At 33.8% G+C, this 24,421-nt stretch overlaps 1 protein-coding gene and 1 pseudogene across 14 annotated transcripts in view; one reads left to right on the top strand and one right to left on the bottom strand.

The window, feature by feature from the left end:
• Dock3 (dedicator of cytokinesis 3) overlaps positions 1-24,421 on the bottom strand; it is a 586,580-nt gene that overhangs the window by 407,532 nt on the left and 154,627 nt on the right. For all 14 annotated transcript variants that reach the window (XR_013436504.1, XM_078043258.1, XM_021727520.2 and 11 more), the window contains exon 3: positions 22,539-22,579. Coding sequence is in view for 13 of the 14 variants with exons in the window: in XM_078043258.1 (XP_077899384.1) it covers positions 22,539-22,579 (41 nt within the window). In the remaining variant the exon portion in view is untranslated. The remainder of the gene's footprint in view (positions 1-22,538; positions 22,580-24,421) is intronic.
• On the top strand, positions 3,486-5,288 carry LOC106144940 (serine/threonine-protein kinase 17A-like; annotated as a pseudogene).

Here is a 24,421-nt window from a genome sequence, read left to right as displayed (position 1 = left end):
AAATCTTCGGTAATTGATTCCCTAGATATTGCAAAGTGGATGAAATGCTGGAAAAAAAAATAAAAACAATGATGATTTTAAATTACCAATGAATTCAAAGAGGATACAAGTAAATGGCTGAATTAATTAAGGAACAAAATGTAAAATACGAATGAGCAATTAAACAAGCAGAGATTCTGGAAAAAAGAACCAAAGAGAAGTCTTGGAAATGAAAAGCTCAATAAGTCAAATTTAAAAAAAAAAAAAAATTAGTTCAAAGCCTCACCAACAGACTAGCTCAAGCAAAAGAAAGAAGATCAGGGCTTTCAGACAAGGTTGATGAATTATCACATTCAGGAAATAATTTTAAAAACTAACCTTATGAATCACAGATGCACACACAAAAAAAGCAAAGGAACAGACTAACAGCATTTGGTGAAATAATTGCAGAGAACTTACCAAATGTTGGAAAATATATGGACAACCGGGTAACAGAAAGCATTTATAACCCCAAAGGGACATGACCAGAAAAGATCCTCTATACATCATATTATAGTTAAAGTGCCAAATGTACAGAATTTTAAAAAGTATATTCAAAGTGCAAGAGAGAAGTACCAAGTCACTTAAAATGACAAACCTATCAGAATAAAAGCAGATTTCTCAGCAAAAACTCTAAAAGCCAAGGAGACATGAAACATATTTAAGCCCTGAAAGAAAATAATTGCAACCTACGTTACTATATCCAGCAAATTATCCTTCAGAATCAAATGAGAAAATAAAGGTACTTCAAGATAATATAAGAATAAATAATTCATGATCATGAAACCATCATCAAAAAAGATATTTAAAGGAATTTTACACACTGAAGTAGAAGCAACATAAACACAATCACACAAGCAAAGTAAACAATAGCTCTCACCAGAGAAGTAAATATACAAATGATAGTAAATAGGGAAGAATCAATCATTAATGTAGTAAACCACCAAACCTCTAAAATAAATAAGTAAGAAATGAACACAGATATTAAACTGTCCAGAAAACAAAAACAAATCAATGACAGAAATTAGTACATACCTTTCAATAACTATGAAAATAAATTGTCTCAATTATCCAATTAAAAGATGCAGACTAGCTGAATGAATTTAAAAACAATACCCAACATTCTATTCCCTATGTGAAACTCACCTCACTGACAAAAACATATACAGAATGAAAGTAGGATTAAAAATAATATTTCAAACAAGTGGACTCTGAAAGCAAGGAGGAATATATTATACATATTGAACAAAATAGACTTGAAACCAAAAATCAGCCTAAAGAGCAAAGAAGGTCACCACATAGTGTTAAAAGGAATGTTCCATCAAGGTGATGTAAAAATTGTAAACACATAGGCACCAAATATTGGAGAATCCAGTTTTATAAAATAAAGATATAAAGAGAGAAGCAGACTCCAATACAACAAATGGGTAAGTTCAATACCTCGTTCTCACCAAAAGATAGTCCAGGATAATAAAATTTTAAAAAATTAACAAAAAAAGATGTGAGACAAATTACACTAGAGATCAAATGGATTTAACAGATACAAATAGAATCTTCCATCCAATGATGGTAGTGTGCATATTCTTTTCTCAGTTCATGAAACTTTTTCCAAAATAAGATCACATTTTAGGCCACAAAGCAAGCCTTAAGATATCCAAAACCCTAAAATAACTTCTTACATCATATCAGACCATAACAAAATGAAATTAGAAATCAATAACAAGAAAAACTGCAGAAACTATACAAATGCATGGAGATTTAAACAATACACTTGAACAGAGAGTTGGTTATTAAAGAAACCAGGGGAGAAATTTTAAAATTCCAAAAAACAAATGAAAATGGAAACTCAACATACCAGAAGCTATAGGATGCACCCCAGTTACTCCTAAGACAGAAGTGTATAGCAATGGCTACCTATATATAAAAAAAAAATTTGAGATCTCAAATAAATAACCAAATTAGGGGTGTGTGGGTGTGTGGGTGTGTGTGTGTGTGTGTGTGTGTGTGTCAAGGTATTTGGGGGGGGGGGCCAAGAATAAAGCAAACCTAAAATTAGTTGAGGGCTAGGGTTATAGCTCAGTTGGTAGAACACTTGCCTAGCACATGTGAGGCGCTGGGTTCGATCCTCAGCACCACATAAAAATCAAATAAAGCCGGGCATGGTGGCAAATGTCCATGAGTTCAGTCCTTGGTACCAAAAAAAAAAAAAAAAAAAAGGTAGTGTGTTCATCTACTACAAAAAAATAAAATTAGTTGAAAGAATAAACATCAGAGTAGAAATAATAGAAAACTAAATACAAAGGTTCAATGAAAAAGAGAGTTGTTTCTTTGAAGAGATAAACAAGATCCTTAGCTAAATTATTGACCAAAAAGATAAAGAGAGGAAAGAACTGAATTACTATAAATAAGAGTGGGGGGAGGAAATATTACAACAGATACCACTGGAATTCAGAGGATCATTATGAACTAACTCGAAAATTTATATTCCAACAAATTAAAAAATCTAGAAAAAAATGGACAATTTTCCAGATATATATGACCTACTAAACTGGACCATGGTGACAAAAAAAAAAAAAACTAGTTAAATCAATGGTAAGCAATGAGACTGAAGCAGTAAAGTATCCAAACAAAAAGTTCTGGACCAGACAGACTCTCTGATTAATTTTACTAAACTTTGAAAAAAATAATAGCTATGCTGGGCATGATGGCACACACCTGTAATCCCAGCTCAGGAGGATCACGAATTCAAAGCCACCCTTAGCAATGGTGACTCAGTGAGACCCTGACTCTAAACAAAATACAAAATAGGGTTGGGGATGTGTTTCGTTGATTGAGTGCCCCCAAGTTCAATCCCCAGTATCAAATAATAATAATAACAGCAGCTACATTCCTCAAATTACTCCATGAAACAGGAAAGGAAGAAAGCCTTCCACATTCCACAATGCCAATATTACACTGCTACCAAAACCTGACAAAAACAAATAAATGAAACTATACATTTATATCATTAATGAACAAAGCTGCAAATATAATCAAAATAATTTCAAACTGAACTCAACAATCATTAAAATAGACCATACACGAGCTGAGGCTGTAACTTAGCACATGTGATGCACTGTGTTCGATTATCAGCGCCACATAAAAATAAAGTAAGTTATTTCCATCTAAAATTTTAAAAAAATATTTTTAAAAATATCATATACCAGTCTGTGTGGTGGGCAAGTCCTGCGAGAGGGGCAAGGTCCAGTGCCTGGTGAAGGTGCCAGCAGCAGATGAAGCTGTCTGCATCAGGAAGACCGGGTCAACTGAGGCTATCCGTTACCCGCCAGCTACGAGGAGTGAGCTGAACAGCAGGAAAGGAAGAACATCAGGATCCCTCTAGAGAAGCCTGGCAGCGGTGGCTCCTGCTTGGCTGACACCTCAGGCTCCAGCCTGCAAGTCGGAGTCGGAATCAGAGTCGGAGATCCATGCTGCTGTGCGCACAGCCCTGGCCAGAAGCTGAGCAGGAGAAAGTTCAGCCCTGGCAGGAACTGGGCAGGAATAAGTCTGCCTTGGTGAGGAAATGTATAAAGAAAGATTCTAGAAAATAACTTGCAGCCAAGTTCATGAGAAAAAGAAGAAAAGGCCAAGACTGTCGGATGGAAATAATTCATGAGACTGTTTGTACTGGAACTAGCACAGGACAATCATTAATTTACATGAAGTTTATGGAACTCCATCAGAAATTATCTTGGTTCTGGAATATATTATTGGAAGTAAAATTTTTAACCAATGTGATGCAGACAGAGAAGAGCTTTTAAAGAAAAAGGTATTCAAAGACTCATGAGACAGATTTTTAGAAGGTGTCCACTTTTTACATACTCATGATGTATTTCATCTAGATTTGAAGGATTATGGCCAGTTTGATTGGAACACAGAGTGCCTTTGACAAATGACAAGAGATTGATCCTGGAAAAGTCGCAGGAGCCAAATCATAAAAACTAATTGCTGAGCAAGGTTTATAGAATTTGTCAGTATCCATGCTCCTCAGTTCGTCTATGGAAATGTCCTTAATATAGAAGACAGGAAGTACAGACTTTCTGAAATGAAAACAAAATTTTTTAGAACTTTTTAAATGATTTTTATAATCTAGTTCACAATTGCTTATCTTTTGTGTGAAATTATCTTAGTCAATTTTCCCTTGGGTAAAAATTAGTCCAAGGATATGAACCACCTTGACCACCATATACTTCCTAATCCCCACCCTGTTTGAGACTGTGATGTCTGTTGGTGATAGCAATGACCTACAGCATCATAACCAGACTAGCATTATGGGAAGAGTACAGTCTATTCTCTGTATCTATGGATTTTTTATTCACAGATTTAGCCAACCATAGAGTGAAAGTATTTGGGAAAAAATTGCATGCACTGAACATTTTGTGTTAGCTGGCTTTTTATCTCCATGACTATAAGACCTGACAAGAACAACTTTGAGGAGGAAAAGTTTATTTGAGGTACACAGTTTCTAAGGTCTCAGTCCATGTCACCTTACTCCATTGCTCTGTGCCTGAGCCTCATAATATTCTGTTGACAAGTAAATCTCCATTGGGTGACATTAAGATAGTTGATTTTAGCCTTTCAAGAATAATGAAGAACAGTGAAGAGCTCTTAGAAATTATGGGTACTCCTGAATATGTGGGTCCTTGAAATTCTTAGTTATGATCCTATCAGCATGACAACAGATATTTGGAGCATTAGAGTGTTGACCTATGTAATGCTTACAGGAATATCACCTTTCTTAGGTGATAATAAACAGGAAACAATCTTCAACATCTCACAGATGAATTTTAAGTTATTCTGAGGAAGAATTTGATGATGTGTCTGAATCTGCTATTGACTTCATCAAAAGACTTTTAGTTAATAAACTAGAAGATGGAGCCACTGCTGAAGAATGTCTAAAACACCCATGGTTGTCAAAAGAGCAGTATTCAAGATCCTTTTTTAGGATGAAAGAGTCATTAGGAGAAGCAAATGCCCTCCAAGAAGGTGATTCTGTGCCTGAAATTAAGTCAGAAACCAAGGAATTGCTTGTGACAGAGGAGTTAATTGTAGTTGCTTTATATACTTTAGGGCAATGGAGACAGTCTGAAAAAGGGGAAATGGAGCAAAAGGTCATCTCCAAATGATTTAAATTTGAGGAACCTTTGCTACAAGAAATTCCAGGAGAATTTATTTACTGAGCAGTATTTCCCTTTAAAACTTTTAAGATTTCTACATTGAAAACATTATTATTATTTATAGACCTCTGGCCAAATGCTACAAGTACTAGAAGTGGATATCAAAGTATCACTGATATGAGCAAAAATAATTTTGTTAAACTTGTGGAGTTAGATCAATCAAGCCAGAGTTGTACATGTTGCCAACCTGGACCTAGAGATTACTTTTAAGAAGGGAGATGTTTGCACCTTTTAATTATACATCCTGTTTTTCTACAATGAAAATTTGTGAACAACAATGTTTGTATTCACTTTTCTTTAAAAATCCAAGTAAATGACAAAATCATGGAATTTGCAGGGAAATGGATGGCACTAGAGCAGATTATGCAAAGTGAAGCTAGCCAATCCCTAAAAAACAAATGCCAAATGTCTTCTTTGATATAATGAGAGCAACTAAAAACAGTATAGGGAGGAAAAGCATGAGAAGAAGATCACCATTAAACAGGGATGAGAGGGGGGAGGGAAAGAGAGAGAGAAGGGAAATTGCATGGTAAAGGAAGGAGACCCTCATTGTTATACAAAAATTACATATAAGAGGAAATGAGGGGAAAGGGAAAAAAACAAGAGAGAGAAATGAATTACAGTAGATGGGTTAGAGAGAGAAAATGGGAGTGGAGGGGAGGGGAGGGGGGATAGTAGAAGATAGGAAAGGCATCAGAATACAATATACACTAGTATGGCAGCATGTAAAAAAGTGGATGTGTAACCGATGTGAATCCGCAATATGTATACGGGGTAAAAATGGGAGTTCATAATCCATTTGAATCAAATGTATGAAATATGATATGTCAAGAGCTTTGTAATATTTTGAACAACTAATAAAAAATAAAAAGAACAAATAAAAAAAAGAAAAAAATCCAAGTAAAAGTGTCAAAATTAAAAAATATCATGTACCACAATCAAGTTGGTTTCATCCCAATGCTACAAAGCTGATTCAACATACACAAATCAATAAACACCACACAAATAAAGTCAAAGATAAAAATAATATGATCATCTTTAAAAAGTCAGAAAAAGTAATGCAAAAAATTCAACATCCCTTTTATGATAAAAGTCCTGAAGAAACTAGGTATAGAGGTATAATACCTTAATATATTAAAAGTTATCTATGACAAACCCAGTGCCAATAGCACAGTGAATGGGAAAAAATGAAAAATATTACCTCTAAAATTAAGAAAGAGACATAGGCACTCTTAACACTCTTAACAGAATACTTAAAATTTTATCTGGAGCAGTCATGCAAGAAGAAGAATTAAGAGTGCCACAAACAGGAAATTAATAATCCCATTTATCCCTGTTTGCAGATATGATTCCATTAAAGACCCTAAAGACTTAGAAGACCCTAAAGACTCCACCAAAAGAGGAAATCAAAGATGGAAGATTAAAGGAAAGCTGCATTTCCAGATGCTTTGTGGTTCAGAATTGAAGCAACATAAGAAGTACTGTTTCTCAGTGAGGTGGGGTGAGTGAAAGGGGGGGAAATTCACTGAAATTAAATATCTGACAGTCAAAAGACTCTTACAAATTCCCAGAAATTCAGGTGCATTATTCAAAGGACAAGAAAGGGTTAGAGCCAAGCTGGTGGCAGCAGCACTGGTTCACTACAGAAGGGAGAGAGAACACAAGTGGAAAGAGAAACAATGGACAAATTTGGCATGAAAAAAAACAAAGAACAGAAAAACAGTCTGAACAGAGCTGAACCTTAGGATGCACAGCAAGGCAGCGTTTGAAAAGTGCTCTGTTTCTCAATTGGCAAGTGGTGAGCTAAAGAGGGGAGCCATCTGGAGGAGATCACACTAGACCTTGTAGCTGTAGGATCAAGCAGATTATAGCTAATATGGTCATACTATCCCAAAAAGTACCTACTAAGTGACTTTTGGTATACACAGCAGAACATGATTAAAAGAGGCACAGAGGATTGTAACCAGGGGAATTTCAGTCAGAGTTATGGAACGGATGTATCTCACTTTCCCTTTAAGGCTAGCAGCTCACATGACCGTCTGAAAGGGCTAGGAAACTGAGCAGGTGGGCATGATTACACATAGGGATTTCACTCAGGGATTGAGTTTGAGACTGTCACATTTGTGGGCAGCATAAAGTGCAAGTTCTATGGGGTTTGGCTCCTCAACACTACTAGTAGACTTTTGGGGCTGTCCCTAAAATCAGCATCTGCCCACCCTTCGGGGTGTGTTGGATCTAATCTCTCCATAGCAGACATCACCCAACAAAGTCCCAAAGGCCTGATTGGAGCTAAAGCCCAAACACCAAAACTTCCCATTTGAACTTGCAGCAGTCCAGGGAGCATACTAATCTGATCTGTCCACTGAAAAAAACTATGAGTGACAGAACTTCCCATTCTATCTTGCCTGAGGTTCCAGATAACTCCAACTAACATCTCAGTGAGCAACACCAAAAGAGGAAGAGTTAACAACCCCTTGCCCTTTCTTTAAGGGGTAAAAATATCAGGGGTAAAAATATCAAGAAGAAACTGAAAAAAGGTCAGTCTAGCATAGGCAAACATATATTTGTCAACAGTTTTGAGCAAACTCAGCAGAGATAATTCTTTCATTTTTCATTAAAAACTTTTTCCTTTTTTTGGTTTGTTTTATTTTTGGTGTTCTTTCTGTACTGATTGCTTTGTGTATCTTCATACATATACATACCTGCTCCTATTTATTATGTTTATTATTTTTCTTTATCTTTTAAGGATTAGAATTTTTCAATTCATTTGGGGTTTTGTTTCTATTGTTGCACTCTCTACTATCTTTTCCCTCTAACAGCCAATTTCTCTTGTTCTCTCATTCCCTTTATTTTGTTGCTTTCATTTTCTCTCTTTCTTTATAATCATCACTTGCTATATATATCCCTTCTGTCTTCTGTTCACATTTTGAATATGTTAAACTTTCTTTTACCTACCTATTACATTTTTTCTTTATTAAATTATTTTACCATCTTTTAGAACTACTTGTTTTATATAATTCCTGACCCCACCATTTATATTGTTGTAGTTATTAGTATTGCCAATGTATAGATGACACTTGATATTTAATGCAAGACCTAGTTCACAGCTATTTATGTTTGCTACTGTTGCAACTGCTGATTGTGGTAGTGTTGTAAAAATATCATAATATAAACTGGGTATTTATTTTAATGTTTCATATTGTTCACTGATGATGTAATTATAGTTTGTTTCCCCTGTTTCTGTGAGATGCTGGGAATCTACTGAGACTAGAAGTTCACAGGGGAGAAACTCTACTTCTAAGCTAAATCCAAACCACAACCAACAGACATTGCACCTTGCTCCACACACAAACCATGCACAAATTTCAGAAAAAAGGCAAAAAACAGACCCCCAAGTAAGAACAGATAAGGGCAAGGGGGATCTTAGGTCCTACTCATGGACATCCACTCCTATAGTAAAATCATAATTAACACAAAGACTAGACAGCACACCTATGAGGGGTCTCAATGGAGATTACTCCCATACCGCTTTAGAATACACAGAGATGTTGAATGAAGAAGATCAATCACAGAGGATATAACACATATACCCCGCAGAAGAGAACTGCCAAATCAATCAGAAGGACCACACTCTTGTGAGAGGGAAAGTGACACAAAATACCCACTCTACAAAATACACTAATCATCACCAAAGAACTAGCAGGAAAATTATGCTACAAAACTTGCTTGGAAATATATTTAAAAATTCCCACCAACCTGATATCCTACAACAGTTTGCCAAGAAAAGCCTGTGCCCTAAAAAACCCATACATGAAAGTGGAAGAGAGATCCACCCTGATAAATGCACAAAATCCAACACTGCAATTAAAAAATATGAAAAAACAAGGTAATATGAGACCTCCTAAAGTTCATAATTCACCAGTAACAAACTCTAAAGATATTGAAGTAAATGAAATACCAGTTAAAAATTCAAAATAATTATAAAATTGACCAATAAATTTCAAGGGAACATAGAAAAATAAATAAAAAAATTAAGAAAGCATAGGATATGAATGGTAAATTCAATAAAGAAACAGAGATATTGAAAAAGAACCAAAAGGAATTCTGGAAATGAAAGGCACAATAAATCAAAGGGTTTAGCTGAAAGTCTCTCTAATAAAATAGAACAGGCAGACCACAGAATTTGGGATATAGAAGAAAAATGGAAAGCTTTGAGCATTCAAAGCATATCAAAGAAAAGAACAAAAAAAGGAAAGATGAGAGAGTAGAGACAGCAAACATTGCCTGGCAGCTCCTATAAGGGAGGTACATAAGCAAATACACTGAAACTTAATAATAAACTGTAAAACAAAAATATTTAGATGCAAAAATTCAGTTACTTGAACATAATAAATAAAAGTGTGCCATGGCCGCCAGTGGTGGTCACCAGCAGAAGGGGTAGTGCAGACAAATGAGAAGGTACAATAGGTAGATAAAGTATTTTAGAAAAAGGCGGGGATGGGGGGTTGACTTGGAGAAACCTGTGGATTATAGAAGCTGACAGACTTCAATGGACTCATGGTCAGTGGGAGAGGGGTTTGGTACAAACAAATTTATGACTGGCTCCCCTCCCTAAAACCATGCACAAAATTCTGGGCAGTGAAACTGGCTGCTGGACTTTCAGGGAAAAGAGCACCACAGTTGTGCTCTACTTTCCAGGTAGAGTAAGCCACCTGTAGGTGACAGGACTACAGATATAAAAAGATACAGCAAACAATTATCTTAAAATTTATTCTTCTGTCATTGTGGTATTTCGAGCTCTCACTCCAAATAAAAGTGGCAAGAAAATCATTGGGACAATTCAAGTTTCCAGAGTAGAAACCCTGCTGCCAAGAAAGACTCACAACTCAGCCAAGCAACAGGAATCCTCACCCCATAATTGATCCAACCCTACTGGAGCCTAAACATGACTCCAACTCATAGAACTGGGGAGACAAAAATTCCAAACCAAAAAACAAGGCCCCAAGGAAAGATAATCAGAGGTGATTCAAAACAGAAATTCTATAATAAAAAAGAAATAGACACATAAAGACATGCACATGGAAGAGGAAGAGGAAGGGGAACCCATTTCAACTGATGAACAACAGCAGGACCTCGGAAAGCATGAGGAAAAAGACAAAGAAATATTCCCCCAAAATTAAAAATCTCCCAACATAAAGACCCACTGAAATGGAAGTACAGGAATTTCCAGAGAAAGATTATTTAAAAACTGATCATCAAATTGTTCAATGAACTAAAAGAAGAACTAAAGAATGAAATAAGAGAGCATGTACAGGAGAAAAAAAAGACCATTTCACTAACACAAAAAGAAAACAATCAGAAGTCTTGGAAATAAAAGACATGATAAATCAAATTAAAAACTCACTTGAAAGCATCACCAACATATTAGAGTGTATATAAAACAGAACTTGAGCACTTGTAAACAGAACCTGAGGCCTTGAAAAAACAGGATAAATTTGAGTACAGCGAATACAAGAAAAAAATAAAACATGATCACAATATATAAGAATGCTGGAACAACATCAAGAGAACAAGTTAAGAATCACTGGGATAAACGAGAACATGGAGATATAAGCTAAAGGGCATTAAGAACATTTTTAAAATGAGACTGTCACAGAAAACATTCGCCATATAAGAAAAGATACAGACACCCATATACAGGAGATGTACCAGACCCAGATAGACCTAACAAGAAGGGAAGTTCTCCAGGACACATCATAATAAAAATGCTCACCACAGAAAATAAGGAAAAAATAATAAAAAGCTGAACTAAAGAACAACATGCACATTTAGAGACAAACCAATTAGACTCACTTCAGACTTCTCTACTCAGACCTTAAAAACAATAAGTGCATGGAATAAAACTTTTCAAGCTCTGAAAGAAAATAACTGCCAACCAAGATTGTTGCACCCATCAAACTTCTTTCATATTTTATGGGGAATAAAAAACCTTCTATGACAAAGAAAAATGAAAAAAAAATACATGACAACTATGTATTACAAGACAATGTGAAAATAAATGGCACACAGAAAATCCCAAAAGCAAAATCCAAAATTCCTAAATAAATGAAGAACAATAGAAGACAAATCATCTAAATGAGAAACAAGGCAGAATTAAATATAGGAAAAACAAAAATGGCAGCAAACCATAAGCACAACAACACTAAATATAAAGTTTCAACTTCCCAATTCAAAGACACAGATTTGCAGAATTGGTCAAAAGACCAAGAGCCAATCTTTTTTAGAAACTCATAGGTAGGGACACTCTCAGGCCGAATGTAAAAAGATGGGGAAAAATACTCCATGCAAACTGACTCTGAAAACAGGCCACAGTAGCCATATTCATATCTGATACAGCTGAATTCAAGCAAAAATTAGTTAAAGGAGGCAATGAGGGGCATTTCATCATAATAAAGGGAACAAAACAACAAGAAGAAATAAGGCTAGTTAATATATATGCCCCCAAATTTAATGTACCCAATAACACTTAAAAAATACTCCTAAACATTAAATACTAGAAAGACCTCCATACAATAATACTGGAAAATTTCCACACACCTTTATCATCAATAGACAGGTTATCAAAGTATAAAATCAATAAAGATATATAGCCAACCCAAATAATACTATAAATCAAACTGACCTAACAGAATACTTCACCCCAAAACAACTGAATTTACCTTCTTCTCAGAAACTCATGGAATCTCCTCCAAAATATCATTCTAGATCAAAATGTAAATCTAAGCAAATACCAAAACAGTGATAATACCATGCATCATATCAGACCACAATGGAAATAAAATTAGAATGATAGCAAGAAAAAAACAGACCCACACAAACACATGGATATTAAACAACAGTCTTTGGGGAACGGTACTTGTGACCCTCCTTTCTGAACCTTCCAAGCTGCTGGGATTACAGGCATGTGACACCTTGCCCAGCAATAAACAACCATCTTTTAAATGAAGAACAGATCAAAGAAGAAATGAGAGAAGAAATCAAGAAATTCTTAGAAATAAATGAAAATAAAGATACAACATATAAAAATCTCTGGGATAGTATGAAACAGTACTAAGAGGAAAATTTATTATACTGAGTGCATACATTAAAAATATAGAGGTCCCAAAGAAACTTCTGCTCCCCCACAAAGCATTAGAAAACAAAGAAAGGAATTCTAAAATAAGAATAATACAGAAAATAATAAAGATCAGAGCCAAAATTAATGAAATTGAGAATAAAAAACAATAAAGGATCAACACAACAAAGAGCTGGTTCTTTGAAAAGATAAATAAGATTCATAAACCCTTAGTGAAACTACCAAAAGAAAGACATAGAAGACCCCAAAAATTGGAGATGTCATCAGAAACTATTCAAAAATTATACTACAATAAACAGAAAAATCTACAAGACACTGACTAATTCCTAGACACATAACCTACCCAAATAGGAAGATATAGAACACACTTTAACAGAACAGTATCAAGTAATTAAATTGGAACACCAATCAAAAGGCTAAAACAAAAAAAGCGCAAGACCAGATGGACTCTCAGCAGAGTTCTATCAGACCATTAAAAAAACTAACAGTTGTCTTCCTCAAATTACTACATGAAATTGAAAGGAAAACTCCAAGATACATTCTATGAAGCCAGTATAACCTGATACCAAAATGACACCAAAAAAAATCACTGAAAGAAAACTAAATAACAATATTGCAAATGCAAAAATCCTTAGTAAAATACTAGCAAAATGCATTCAAAAACATATTAGGAAGGATAATACACTATGACCGAGTTGACTTTACTCCAGGGATGTAAGGCTGGTTCAATATACACAAATCAATAAATGTAATTTACCACCTAAAGATCAAGAATCATATAATCACTCAATAGATGCAAAAGAGGCATTTGATAAAATTCAGCAATGATTCATGTTAAAAAAAAAAACACTGGAGAAACTAGGAATAAAAGGAACTTGCCTCAAAATTAATAAGACAGTATACAAGAAACCCATATGCAACATCATACTAAATGGTGGAAAAAAAGAAAGCTTTTTCTCTAAAGTAATGAACAAGACAAGGATGTCCACTCTCACTACTTCTATTCAAAATAGTCCTCAAAATTCCATCAAGAACAATCAGGAAAGAGAAGGAAATTACAAGAATACAATTCTTATAATACAATCAAACTTTCACTTTTTGCCAATGACATGTTACTTTATCTAGAAGACACAAAAAATTCCACCAGAAGACTTCTGGATAAATGAATTTAGCAAAGTGGCACAATATAAGATTAATACTCATAAATCAATAACTTTTCTATATTCCAACAGCATGTCAGCTGAGAAAGAAATTAGAAAAACTATCCCCTTTACAATAATCTTTTTTAAAAGCCTGGGAATTAATATAATCAAGGAAGTAAAAGAACTCTATAATGAACATTATAAAACATTTGAGATAGAAATTGAAGAAGACCTCAGAAGATGGAAAGACCTACTATGTCTTAAACATGCAAAATTGATAACTTTAAAATGTCCATACTACCAAAGTAATATACATATTTAATAAAATTCCCATCTAAATCCAAATAAAATTATTTACAGAATTAGAAAAATTACTTCTTAAATTCATTTGCAAGAATAAGAGACCTCTAATAGCCAAAGCAATTCTGAACAAGAAAAGCAATGCAGGAGGCATCATAATACCCAATCTCAAAATTATACTTCAGAGCCACAGTAACAAAGCTAGTATGGTACTGTGATCAAAAGAGACATGAAGATCAATGAAACATAACACAAGACATCAAGATAAACCCAAACACTTATAGTCTGATTCTTGATAAAGGTGCCAAAAATGTTATGTTGGAGAAAAGACAATCTGTTTACCAAATGGTACTTGGAGAACTGGGTGTATACATGTAGAAGAATAAAATAAGATCCTTATCTCTCACCCTGAAAAACACTCAAATCAAAATGGATCAAAGACTTGGTAATTAGACCAGAAACTATGCAATTGTTAGAAGAAAATTAGGGTCAACATGCCATCATATAGGGGCAGGTATCAACTTACTCATTAAGACTCCTAAAGCTTAAGAAATAAAACCAAAACTCAATAATTGGGATGCCATCAAACTAAAAAGCTACCCATCACAAAAAAAAAACAACAAGTGAATTAAAAGAGAACATTCAGAATGGGAAAAAAAATTACCACCTATTCTTCTGACAGAAGATTAATATCCAGAATATATATAAAAATACTTAATGCCAAAAAGCAACCCAATTAATAAATGGGTCAAAGAACTAAACAGAAACTTTTCAAAAGACGAAATACAAATGGCCAACAAATATATAAAATATGTTCAACATCTCTAGCAATCAGGGAAATGAAGATCAAAACTACACTAAGAATTCATCTCACCCCAATCAGAATGGCAACTATCTAGAACACAAACAACAATAAAGAAATGCTGAAGAGGATATGGGGTAAAAGGTAATATCATGCATTGTTGGTAGAAGCATAAATTAGTATAAGGCAGTGTGGATATTCTTCAAAAACTAAGAATGAAGCCACTATATGAACCAGCTATCCCACTCCTCTATATTTATCTAAAAGAACTAAAGTCATCATACTATAGTGATAAGGCCACTTCAGTGTTTACAGCTGCACAAATCCCAACGGCCAAATTACGGAATCAACTCAGATGCTCACCAACAGATGAATGGATCAGAAAATGTGGCATATATACACAATGGAGTTTTAGGCAGCCATAAGGAAGAATGAGATAATGACATTTGCTGGTCAATGGATGAAAATGGAGATTATACTAGGTAAAATAAACCATATTCAAATAATCAAGAGCCAAATGTTTTCTCTCATATGTGGAAGCTAGAGCAAAATAAGGAAAAGAAGGTAGCAGGAGAGGAGACTGGGTATCATAAATAGATCAGTGGAATCAAGAAGGAGAACAAGAAAGGACAGGAAAGGGGTAGAAATATGGAAGGAAATAAATAATAGCCTGTTATGTATGTGAATGTACCAAAATGAATACTATATAAAAATAGACATATATAAAATATATATGCAAGTATATGTATATATGAGTGTATATATAATATAATCAAACATAAATAGACCAATGAGTGAAAGAAAGATCACAGAAGAGAGGAAAAGAAGGAGGGAAGGAAAGAGGGAAGGGACACAGGAAGGGGGAAATGGGGAATGATATCAAATTCCTTGTGTGTACTGTTTTGTTAAAATTAACCCAAATATTATGTATAATTATAATGCTCTAAAAAGCAATATGAAAAGAAAAGAATACAAGAACCATGACCAAAATATATAAGAACTCTGGGGTAACATTAAGAGACCAAATTTTAAAATAACTGGAATCAAACAGGGTAGTGAGAAGCAGGCTAATGAAATGGATGCCCTTTTCAGGGAAATAAAAACAGAAAGTTTCCCAAACCTTGAGAAGGAGATGGAAATATTCAGAACCCTAAATAGACAAGATTAAAAAAAACCTCCCATGACACATTATAATTAAAATATCTAATATAAAAAGCAAGGATAAAATTTTTAAAGCCTCCAGAGAAAACAACAGGCTACATTTGTCAAGGCAAGCCAAACATATTTGCTTCTAATTTCTTAGCACAAACCCTAACTTCCAGAAGGTCATGTGATGATGTGCTCCAAACCCTGAAGGAAAATAACTGTCAACCAAGACTGCTAGATCCAGCAAAATTATCCTTCAGAATCAAAGATGGAATAAAAATCTTCAAAGATAAGCAAAATCTAAAAGAATTCATGAATATTAAGCCAGCACTATAGGAAATATTAAGAAAAACTAAATAAAGAAGAAATCAAAATCAAACTCCTGATTTCACAAATGGACAAAAACTATTTGAAGGATAGATAAGCAAATAAGAAATAAGACCAAACTAAACATCAGAAATAAGATTAAATGGCAGGAATTGATAAACATCTCTCTATAATAGCATTGAGTGTAAATAGTACCAATTAGTCAATTAAAAGATAGGCTCGCATAGTGATTTAAAAAACAAAACCCAACCATCTCTTATTTGAAAGAGACTCACTCCACTAGCAAAGATAGCCAGAGACTGAAAGTGAAATAATGTACATTCACATACTATGTATATAGAGCCTGAAAACAAGCAGCAGTAGCTACTTTCCCATCCAACAAAGCAAAACTCAAAGAAAATCAGAAGAGACAAAGAAGGTCACTTCATTCTGGCAAACTGAAGACTCCCAACAATAAGACATAATAATAGTAAACATTTATGCTCCAAACATCAGTCCATCTACTACATAAAACAGACACTAATCAACAAAGACTCAGACCCTAGTACAATAATATTGAGGAATTTCAGCATACCTCTGTCACCAATAAATATGTCATCCAGACAAAAACTAATTAAAGACCCCTCAGACCTAAAAAAAATTATAAATCAAATGACTTAACAGAAGTCTATAGAATATTTCATCCAACCACAGCTGAATTCATTTTCTTCTCAGGGGTTCCTGGAAAATTCCTCAAAATAGACTACAATTTATCCTACAAAGCAACACTTAGCAAATACCAATAGTTAGAGATCACTTCTAACATCTTATGTGATGATCCTGGAGTAAAATTATAAATCAACATCCAAAAAACTCCAGGAATATTATATAAACAAATGGAGACTGAACAGTAATATACTTTTGAATGATGGATTGGTGATAGAAGATATCAGGGAAGAAATTTAAAAATTCTTAGAATCGAATGATAATAGTGATACAACCTACCATAATATCTGGGACACTATGGAGTTGGTTCTAAGAGGAAAAGTTATAGTTATGACTGCCTACATGAGAAAATCAGAAAGATCCCAAATAAAAAACCTAGTGATTCATCTCAAGGTACTAGAAAAAAAAAACAGAAACCAATTCCAAAATCAGTAAAAGAAAAGAATTAATTAAAATCAGAACAAAAATCAATGAAATAGAAAGTTAAAAAATGCAAAGGATCAATGAAATAGAGAATAAGGTAATAAAACAACAAATCAACCAAATTAAGAGTGTTGTTTGAAAAAACAAACTAGATAAACCCATAGCCAACTACCCACACATTTATAAAATTAGAGATGAAAAAGAAGAAATCATTACAGAAAAATCACAGAAATCTAGGACTATATTAAAAAGACTTTACTGAAACTTATACTTTAATAAATTGAAAAACATAGATTAAATTGCTACATTTCTAGACATAAAATTCAATCAAGAAGATGTAGAGGGCTGGGGCTCAGTTGTAGAGAGCTTGCCTTACATGTGTGAAGCACTGGGTTCAATCCTCAGCACCACATAAAATAAATAAATAAAGATATCTTAAAATATATATTTAAAAAAAAGAAGATATAGAAAACCTAAACAGACCAATAACAAGAAATAAGATACAAGCAGTAATGAGAAGGCTTCCAACAAAGAAAAGTCCAGGACCAGATAAGATTCTCAACTGAATTCTACTAGACCTTTAAACAAGAACTAATAATGTCAATGCTCCTAAAATAATTTTGTGAACCTGAAAGGGTTATTTTAGTAAGCTTTTCATCACTGTTACCAAAATACTTGACATGAAAAAATTAGAAGAGGACAAATTTATTTCGGTTACATGGCTTCAGAGGGTCTCAAGTCTACAGACAGCCAATTCCATTGCTCTGGGCCCAAGATTAAGACAGCACAAGCAGAGGAAAGCTGCTCAACTCACTGCTGAGTCAGAGAAAGAGAAAGAAAATGGAGCCATAGCAAACATGGATTTTTGCAGAGTATAACCCCCTTGACCTATTCCTCCAGTAAGGACCCACCTGTCAACAGTTACAACCTACTTCATTCAAACTAAGATGGACTAATTAGGTTAGAGCTCTCACAATCCAATCATTTTCCTGCTGAACATTCCTAAGTTAATTTAAGCCATAAAAGTGAAACACTTCCAAATTCATTCTATGAAACCAGTATCACCCTGATAATCAAATCAGATAAGAACACATCAAGAAAAAAACAATATTCCTAATAAACTTAGATGCAAAAAATTAGCAAATCATATTCAACAACATATTAAGAAGACTGTACATCATGATCAATTTGGTTTCATTCCAGGGAAGCAAGGATAATTTAACATACATAAATCAATAAATGTCATTCACCACATAAATAGAATTAAGGACAAAAAAAATCAGTTATCTTGATAAAGAGAAAGCTTTTGACAAAATTCAGCAACCACTTGTGTTAAAAATGCTGAAGAAACTAGCAACAGAAGAAACTTACCCAACATCATTAAGACTATAAAGACAAACCCAAAGCCAACATCACAGTGATTAGGAAAAAACAGAAAGCACTTCCTTTAAAATCCAGAACAAAAAACAATACACAACAACAATAACAAAAAAAACAATGTCTGTTGTCACCACTCCTAGTCAATATTGTACTAGAAATTCTAGCCAGAACAATCAGGCAAGAAAAGAAAATAAAGTGGATAAAAATGGAAAAGTAAGAAAACAAATTGTCACTGATTATAAATGATAGGACTCTATACTCAGAAGATTCAAACAGCTCCAACAGAAGACTGCTAGAACTAATAAATTTAGCAAAGTAGTAGGTAACAATCCCGCTCATAATAGCCTCAAAAAAATATCTAGGAATAAATCTAACCACCAAGATGAAAGACTTCTACAATGAAAACTGTAGAACACTGAATAAAGATATTGATGAAAACACAAGATGAAGAAAAGATTTTCCATCTTGGATAGGCAGAATTAATATTGTTAAAATGACCATATTAGCAAAAGTAATAGACAACTTCAATGCAATCCCCATCAAAATGCCAATGATATCCTCACAGAATTAGGGGGGAAAAAGTCCTAAAATTACTTTGAAATTGCCACAGCAATTCTAAACTCACCCAAAAAGCAATGCTGGAGACATCACAATACTCATGCTAAGTTAAATATGCCAGAATCAGAAAGTCAAGATTCCAATGTTTTCTCTCATATGCAGAAGCTAGAATAAAATAAGGGGAAAAACAGGATTGGGAAATTCCATAAAAATTTTAGAAATATCAATGGAGTAGAGAAAAGTAATGGGAGAAGGGAAAAGGGATAAGAAAAGATTGGGGATGGGGGTAAAATTAACCCAGTTATGCCACGTACATATATGAATATACCTCAGTAAATTCTACCTTTACATATACCTATAAAGCACTAATCACAAAAACAATAAATAGAAGGAAGACCAGTAGAATAGAGGAAGGGGAAAAGGAGGAGAGGATGGAAAGAGGAAGTACTGGGGACTGAAATGGAATAAATTACACTCTATGCTTTTATGTTTATGTAAAAATGAACCCCTATTATGTGTGACTCTACTGTAGTCATTAAAACATTAAAAAATAAATTGGGGTCTGGGGCTGTAGCTAAGTGGCAAAGCACTTGCCTAGCATTTGTGAGGCACTGGGTTTGATTCTCAGAACCACATAAAAAAATAAACAAAATAAAGACATGCTGTCCATCTACAACTATAAAAGATTTTTTTAATATTTAAATAAATAAATTTAAAATTAAATTTATTTAAAATTTATAAGGAAAAATAAATATTAAATTTTTTAAATTAATATTAATTAGATTTTCTATATACAAAAATAAACTTGCTGATAAAAAATCAGAAAAACAATCTCACTCACAATTTTAGCAGAGAGTTAATTAAACCACACAATTTCAGAGGGTTAATTAAACCTCACAATTTCAGAAGTACATTAGCCTAAAGTGAAGAAATTAATGGAATCTGACAAAAAGAGCTCTGACACTGTTTAGGGTAATGAGATTTAGCTTCTTCATTTTCACCAGTTTATCAAACAACTACAAATCACAAAATAATTACTTCACAGAGCCTAAACAACTGATTTACACAGAAAAGAACTGAAAAATAGGTTTGAGGTTCTGAGTACTTCCCCTTAACTATAAAATGAAATTTTAGTTACCCTGCTGGAGAAGCCACATGAACAGATACCCTGAGAGTACATGGAGAAACCCAATTAACATATATTGGTGGTACACCTGAGAAGAGATCTCCAACAATCCATGCCAAGATGCCAAAAAAAAAAAAAATATTCTCAGACATTCTGGCCAGTTGAGATCCCAGATGACTATAGCTACAAGATGACCCCACAGGTATCCAAACAGCCACCCAGCTGACTCCTCAAACTACAAAATCATGAAGAGATAAAATGTTAGTTTAATCCATTACATTCTATTGTACTTGTTATTTAACAATAGATAAAACAATTATGTTTAATATTTTAAAGGTATTATCACTCATATCTCCCTTGATACCGTTTTTAAACAAAACACTGTGAATCAATTTGATACATCAATCACAAACATATAATAACTTCAATGACCACAGTGATACCCAAATACTTGTATTGGAAGGAAAGTAGAGGAGTTGGCAAGATCAAATATTACTAAGAATAAATTTATAACATGAAATAGCACAAATTAAAGCTTTCTACTCATTTTAAGAGTTCTTATTTATTCAAGTGCTAACCTTTTTGGCAATTCAAGCAAGATTTTAAAAATAAAATACAAACAGAAACTATTCCCATGTAAGCATTCTTAAGACAAAATTAACACCTAAAGTGTAGCTCAAAATCAGAAATAGAAGGGGAAAAATTACCTATTGAGCTGTGGTTCTCAACCGGGAGCAATTTTGTCCCCATAATACATTTGGCAATACCTGGATTGCTTTTTCACTGTCACAACATAGGGGGAGATAGTTACTGGCATCCAGTAGATAGAAACCATATATGCTGATAAATATCTTAACTACACAAGATAGCCTCCTACAGCAAAGAGTTGACTAGCCCAACATGTTAGTCGTGCCAAGAATGAGAAAACTGATTATAAGAAATTAAAACATCACTTGAATCAAACTGTGAAATATGATACATTAAGAACTATGTAATGTTTTGAACAACCAACAATAAAAAAAGAAATTAAAACATGAAGATATTGTCTCACTATAATTATTACATCAGAAACCAACAACTCGGTGTTCAAAAAGATAAATGGATGGAGTTGAAGAATATCATGCTAAATAAAGCAAGCCAATCCCAAAAAACCAAAAGACCAAATGTTCTCTCTGATAAGTGGATGCTGATCCATATGAGGGGAAGGGGCATAAGAAAAATGGAAGAACTTTGAATGGGCAAAATGGATGGTGGGGTCGGGAGGGGGGATGGGAGTAGGAAAGATGATGGAATGAGACGGACATCATTATCATAAGTACATGTATGACTGCATGAATGGTACAACTCTACATCATGTACAACCAGAGAAATGAAAAGTTGTGTACCACTGGTGTACAATGAATCTAAATGCATTCTGCTGTCATGTATAACTACTAAGAACAATTTTTTTAAAAAAGAAAGAAACTAATAAAACAATTTCACTGGCAAAATTGATGGTTAAAACTTGGGACAATTTTTTAATGAAAATAATGTGATAGTTTTGTTATTTATTTTGTTATTTATCTACATAAGAAAAAGCATAATACAATGAGTATTAAAATACAGAAACAAGAAAATGAATATTATCAATTATATGAAAGAATTAAGCAGAAAGAATGTTTTACAAATGCATTATACTGAAGAAGAATGTTCCTAATGGTATTATAACTGCTAATTAAAATATATTTTATTTGATCAAATTACCAATTATATAAACACATAAAATCTAGAACACAAAATTAGTATTATACACCAATATCTCAAATTTAGATTCAAATTTAACAAGAATATCAGGATCAACCAATGTCTAATTAGACATTATTTGACTTTTTTTAATTTGGTATTAGTAGAAATAAATTCATCTAACTAGTCACATTATTATTTTGGCACTGCCTGGATTGCTTCAAATTCCAAGGAACTAGTCCTATAAATAATTCAATTTACTTTTTGTCAAATATTTGAAGGAAAAACAATTTAAAACTTAAATAGGCCTGCCTCTTCAAGATAAGTTTTATAACTATGATAACATTTGCATTTTCTGTCCTTTCAGAAAAATTATTTTAATATTCCTGAATCAGAGAAAAGTCTGGTACAGTTCTGTAGAGGAAAAATATGTTTGTGGCCACTATAAAAGACTTAAGAGATAGATCAGTAAGATTTGTTATTTTACCAAATAGACATCTCTCTCTGGAATTAAAAAAGCTAACAAACATTTCATTACCTTTACATTTGGCTTCTTTGTTGACACTCCTCTGTACCAACCTAAAAGAAAGCATACAAATTATATTAAAATCATATTTTTGTCTTTTTTGTAAGAGACTGAATATAATATTTTTAGAAAAAAATAAATTAATACAAGCTTTCCTTTACATACCAGCATAAATTCATTAGGATCTATAGTTATCCTAGTAACTTCCTTCAAAAGGAATAATTTTATTGTTACTACAGTCCAATTTTTATCACAGGGTGCACACCCCTTTTAATGAATAAGAAACAGGTATTATACGTAACTCTACTGCACAAAAAAATCCCAGATAAATATATTAGAGGCAAAGAAATTCCAAAAACATTGAGTAGTTTTGTTGCAAACAGGAGTATAACACAGACTTTCATTTCCTGAACTCATTCAATATTATATGCAGTATACTACACTGCTCTCATTTCTTTGCCTTCTAGTTATTAAAGGCAACATCCCTGACAGTCCAGGTACTTACTTATTACTTTTCCTCTCCCCTGCCCTCATTTAACTCCTTTAAGCATTCATACATAGCAATGCTAACAAGATTTCCAATTACATGATACAAACCATTTTCAGGGAAAAGAAAATTGTATCACCACATTTTCTCAATGCCAAGCTATCATCTTTTTTGTTTGGCTTTTGTTTTGGGGGGGTACTGGGGACTGAACTCAGGGGCAACCACTGAGCCACATCCACTCAACCACTGAGCCACATCCCAGCCTAGTTTGTATTTTATTTAGAGACAGGGTCTCACTGAGTTGCTTAGCACCTCGCCATTGCTGAGGTTGGCTTTGAACTTGCAATCTTCCCCTCTCTGCTTACAAGCCCCTAGGATTACAGGAATACGCCACCATGCCCAACAATTCCAATCAGTTCTTTTCAGAGCTTTGCTATGGTTTCATTAATAGGGTTTAAGAAAGCAGTTCCTGCATTTAGGAGGGCAAGCCAAGAGCTGTATGTTTAAAGGAGGAAGATGGAGAAAAAGGAATAAAGATTATTAATATCAGCTAATATTACATAAAACTTATTGATCTTTTTTTTTCTTTTATTGGTACCAGGAATTGAACTCAGAGGCACTTAACCACTCAGTCATTTTTTTTCTTTTTTTTTTTTTTTTTGAGAGAGAGAGAGATTTTTTATTTTTATTTTTATTTTAGTTTTTCGGTGGACACAACATCTTTTTGTTTGTATGTGGTGCTGAGGATCAAACCCGGGCCGCATGCATGCCAGGCTAGCGCGCTACTGTTTGAGCCACATCCCCAGCCCCTCAGTTTTTATTTTGAGACAGGTTCTCCCTAAGTTGCTTAGGACCTCATTAAGTTACTGAGGCTGGCCTTGAACTTGTAATCCTCATGTCTCAGCCTCCCAAGCCTTTTATACTGAAATTGAAAGCTTATTCTCTGTATTCGGTTTAAGTCTTGTAACAAAACTATAAGTAAAAGAATCAATTACTTCTCCCCTGAAACAATAAAAGAAAAGAAACCTTCCTTTCTTTATAGGGCAAATGCAGAGATAATAAGTTTCATTAACTCATTTTATACATTAAATTTCAATTTATTTTCTTAAAAAGTGACAATTTTTTTCAATATGATAACTTTACAGATAATTAAGAAACATAATGACATCAGAATGATTTGCAGAGTAAGGCTCTCCAAAAAGCCCCTTTTCAATAAAGTCACAAGAATACTACAAAGCTACTGTAGTTAAGGCAGTGGGTTACTAATGAAAGAATGGGCAAAATGATCTATAGGATTAAACAGAGCATCCAGAAATAGCCCAACATAAACTGATCTTTGACAAAGGGGCAAAAGAAATACAATGGGGGGGGGAAGCAATGTTTTCAACAAATAGTACTACAACAACTA

This window comes from Ictidomys tridecemlineatus, chromosome 3, assembly GCF_052094955.1.
Source record: "Ictidomys tridecemlineatus isolate mIctTri1 chromosome 3, mIctTri1.hap1, whole genome shotgun sequence".
In the NCBI taxonomy this organism is placed as follows: Eukaryota; Metazoa; Chordata; class Mammalia; order Rodentia; family Sciuridae; genus Ictidomys; species Ictidomys tridecemlineatus.
Note: the sequence above shows the minus strand (reverse complement) of the source record. Positions and strands in the feature narration are given on the sequence as shown.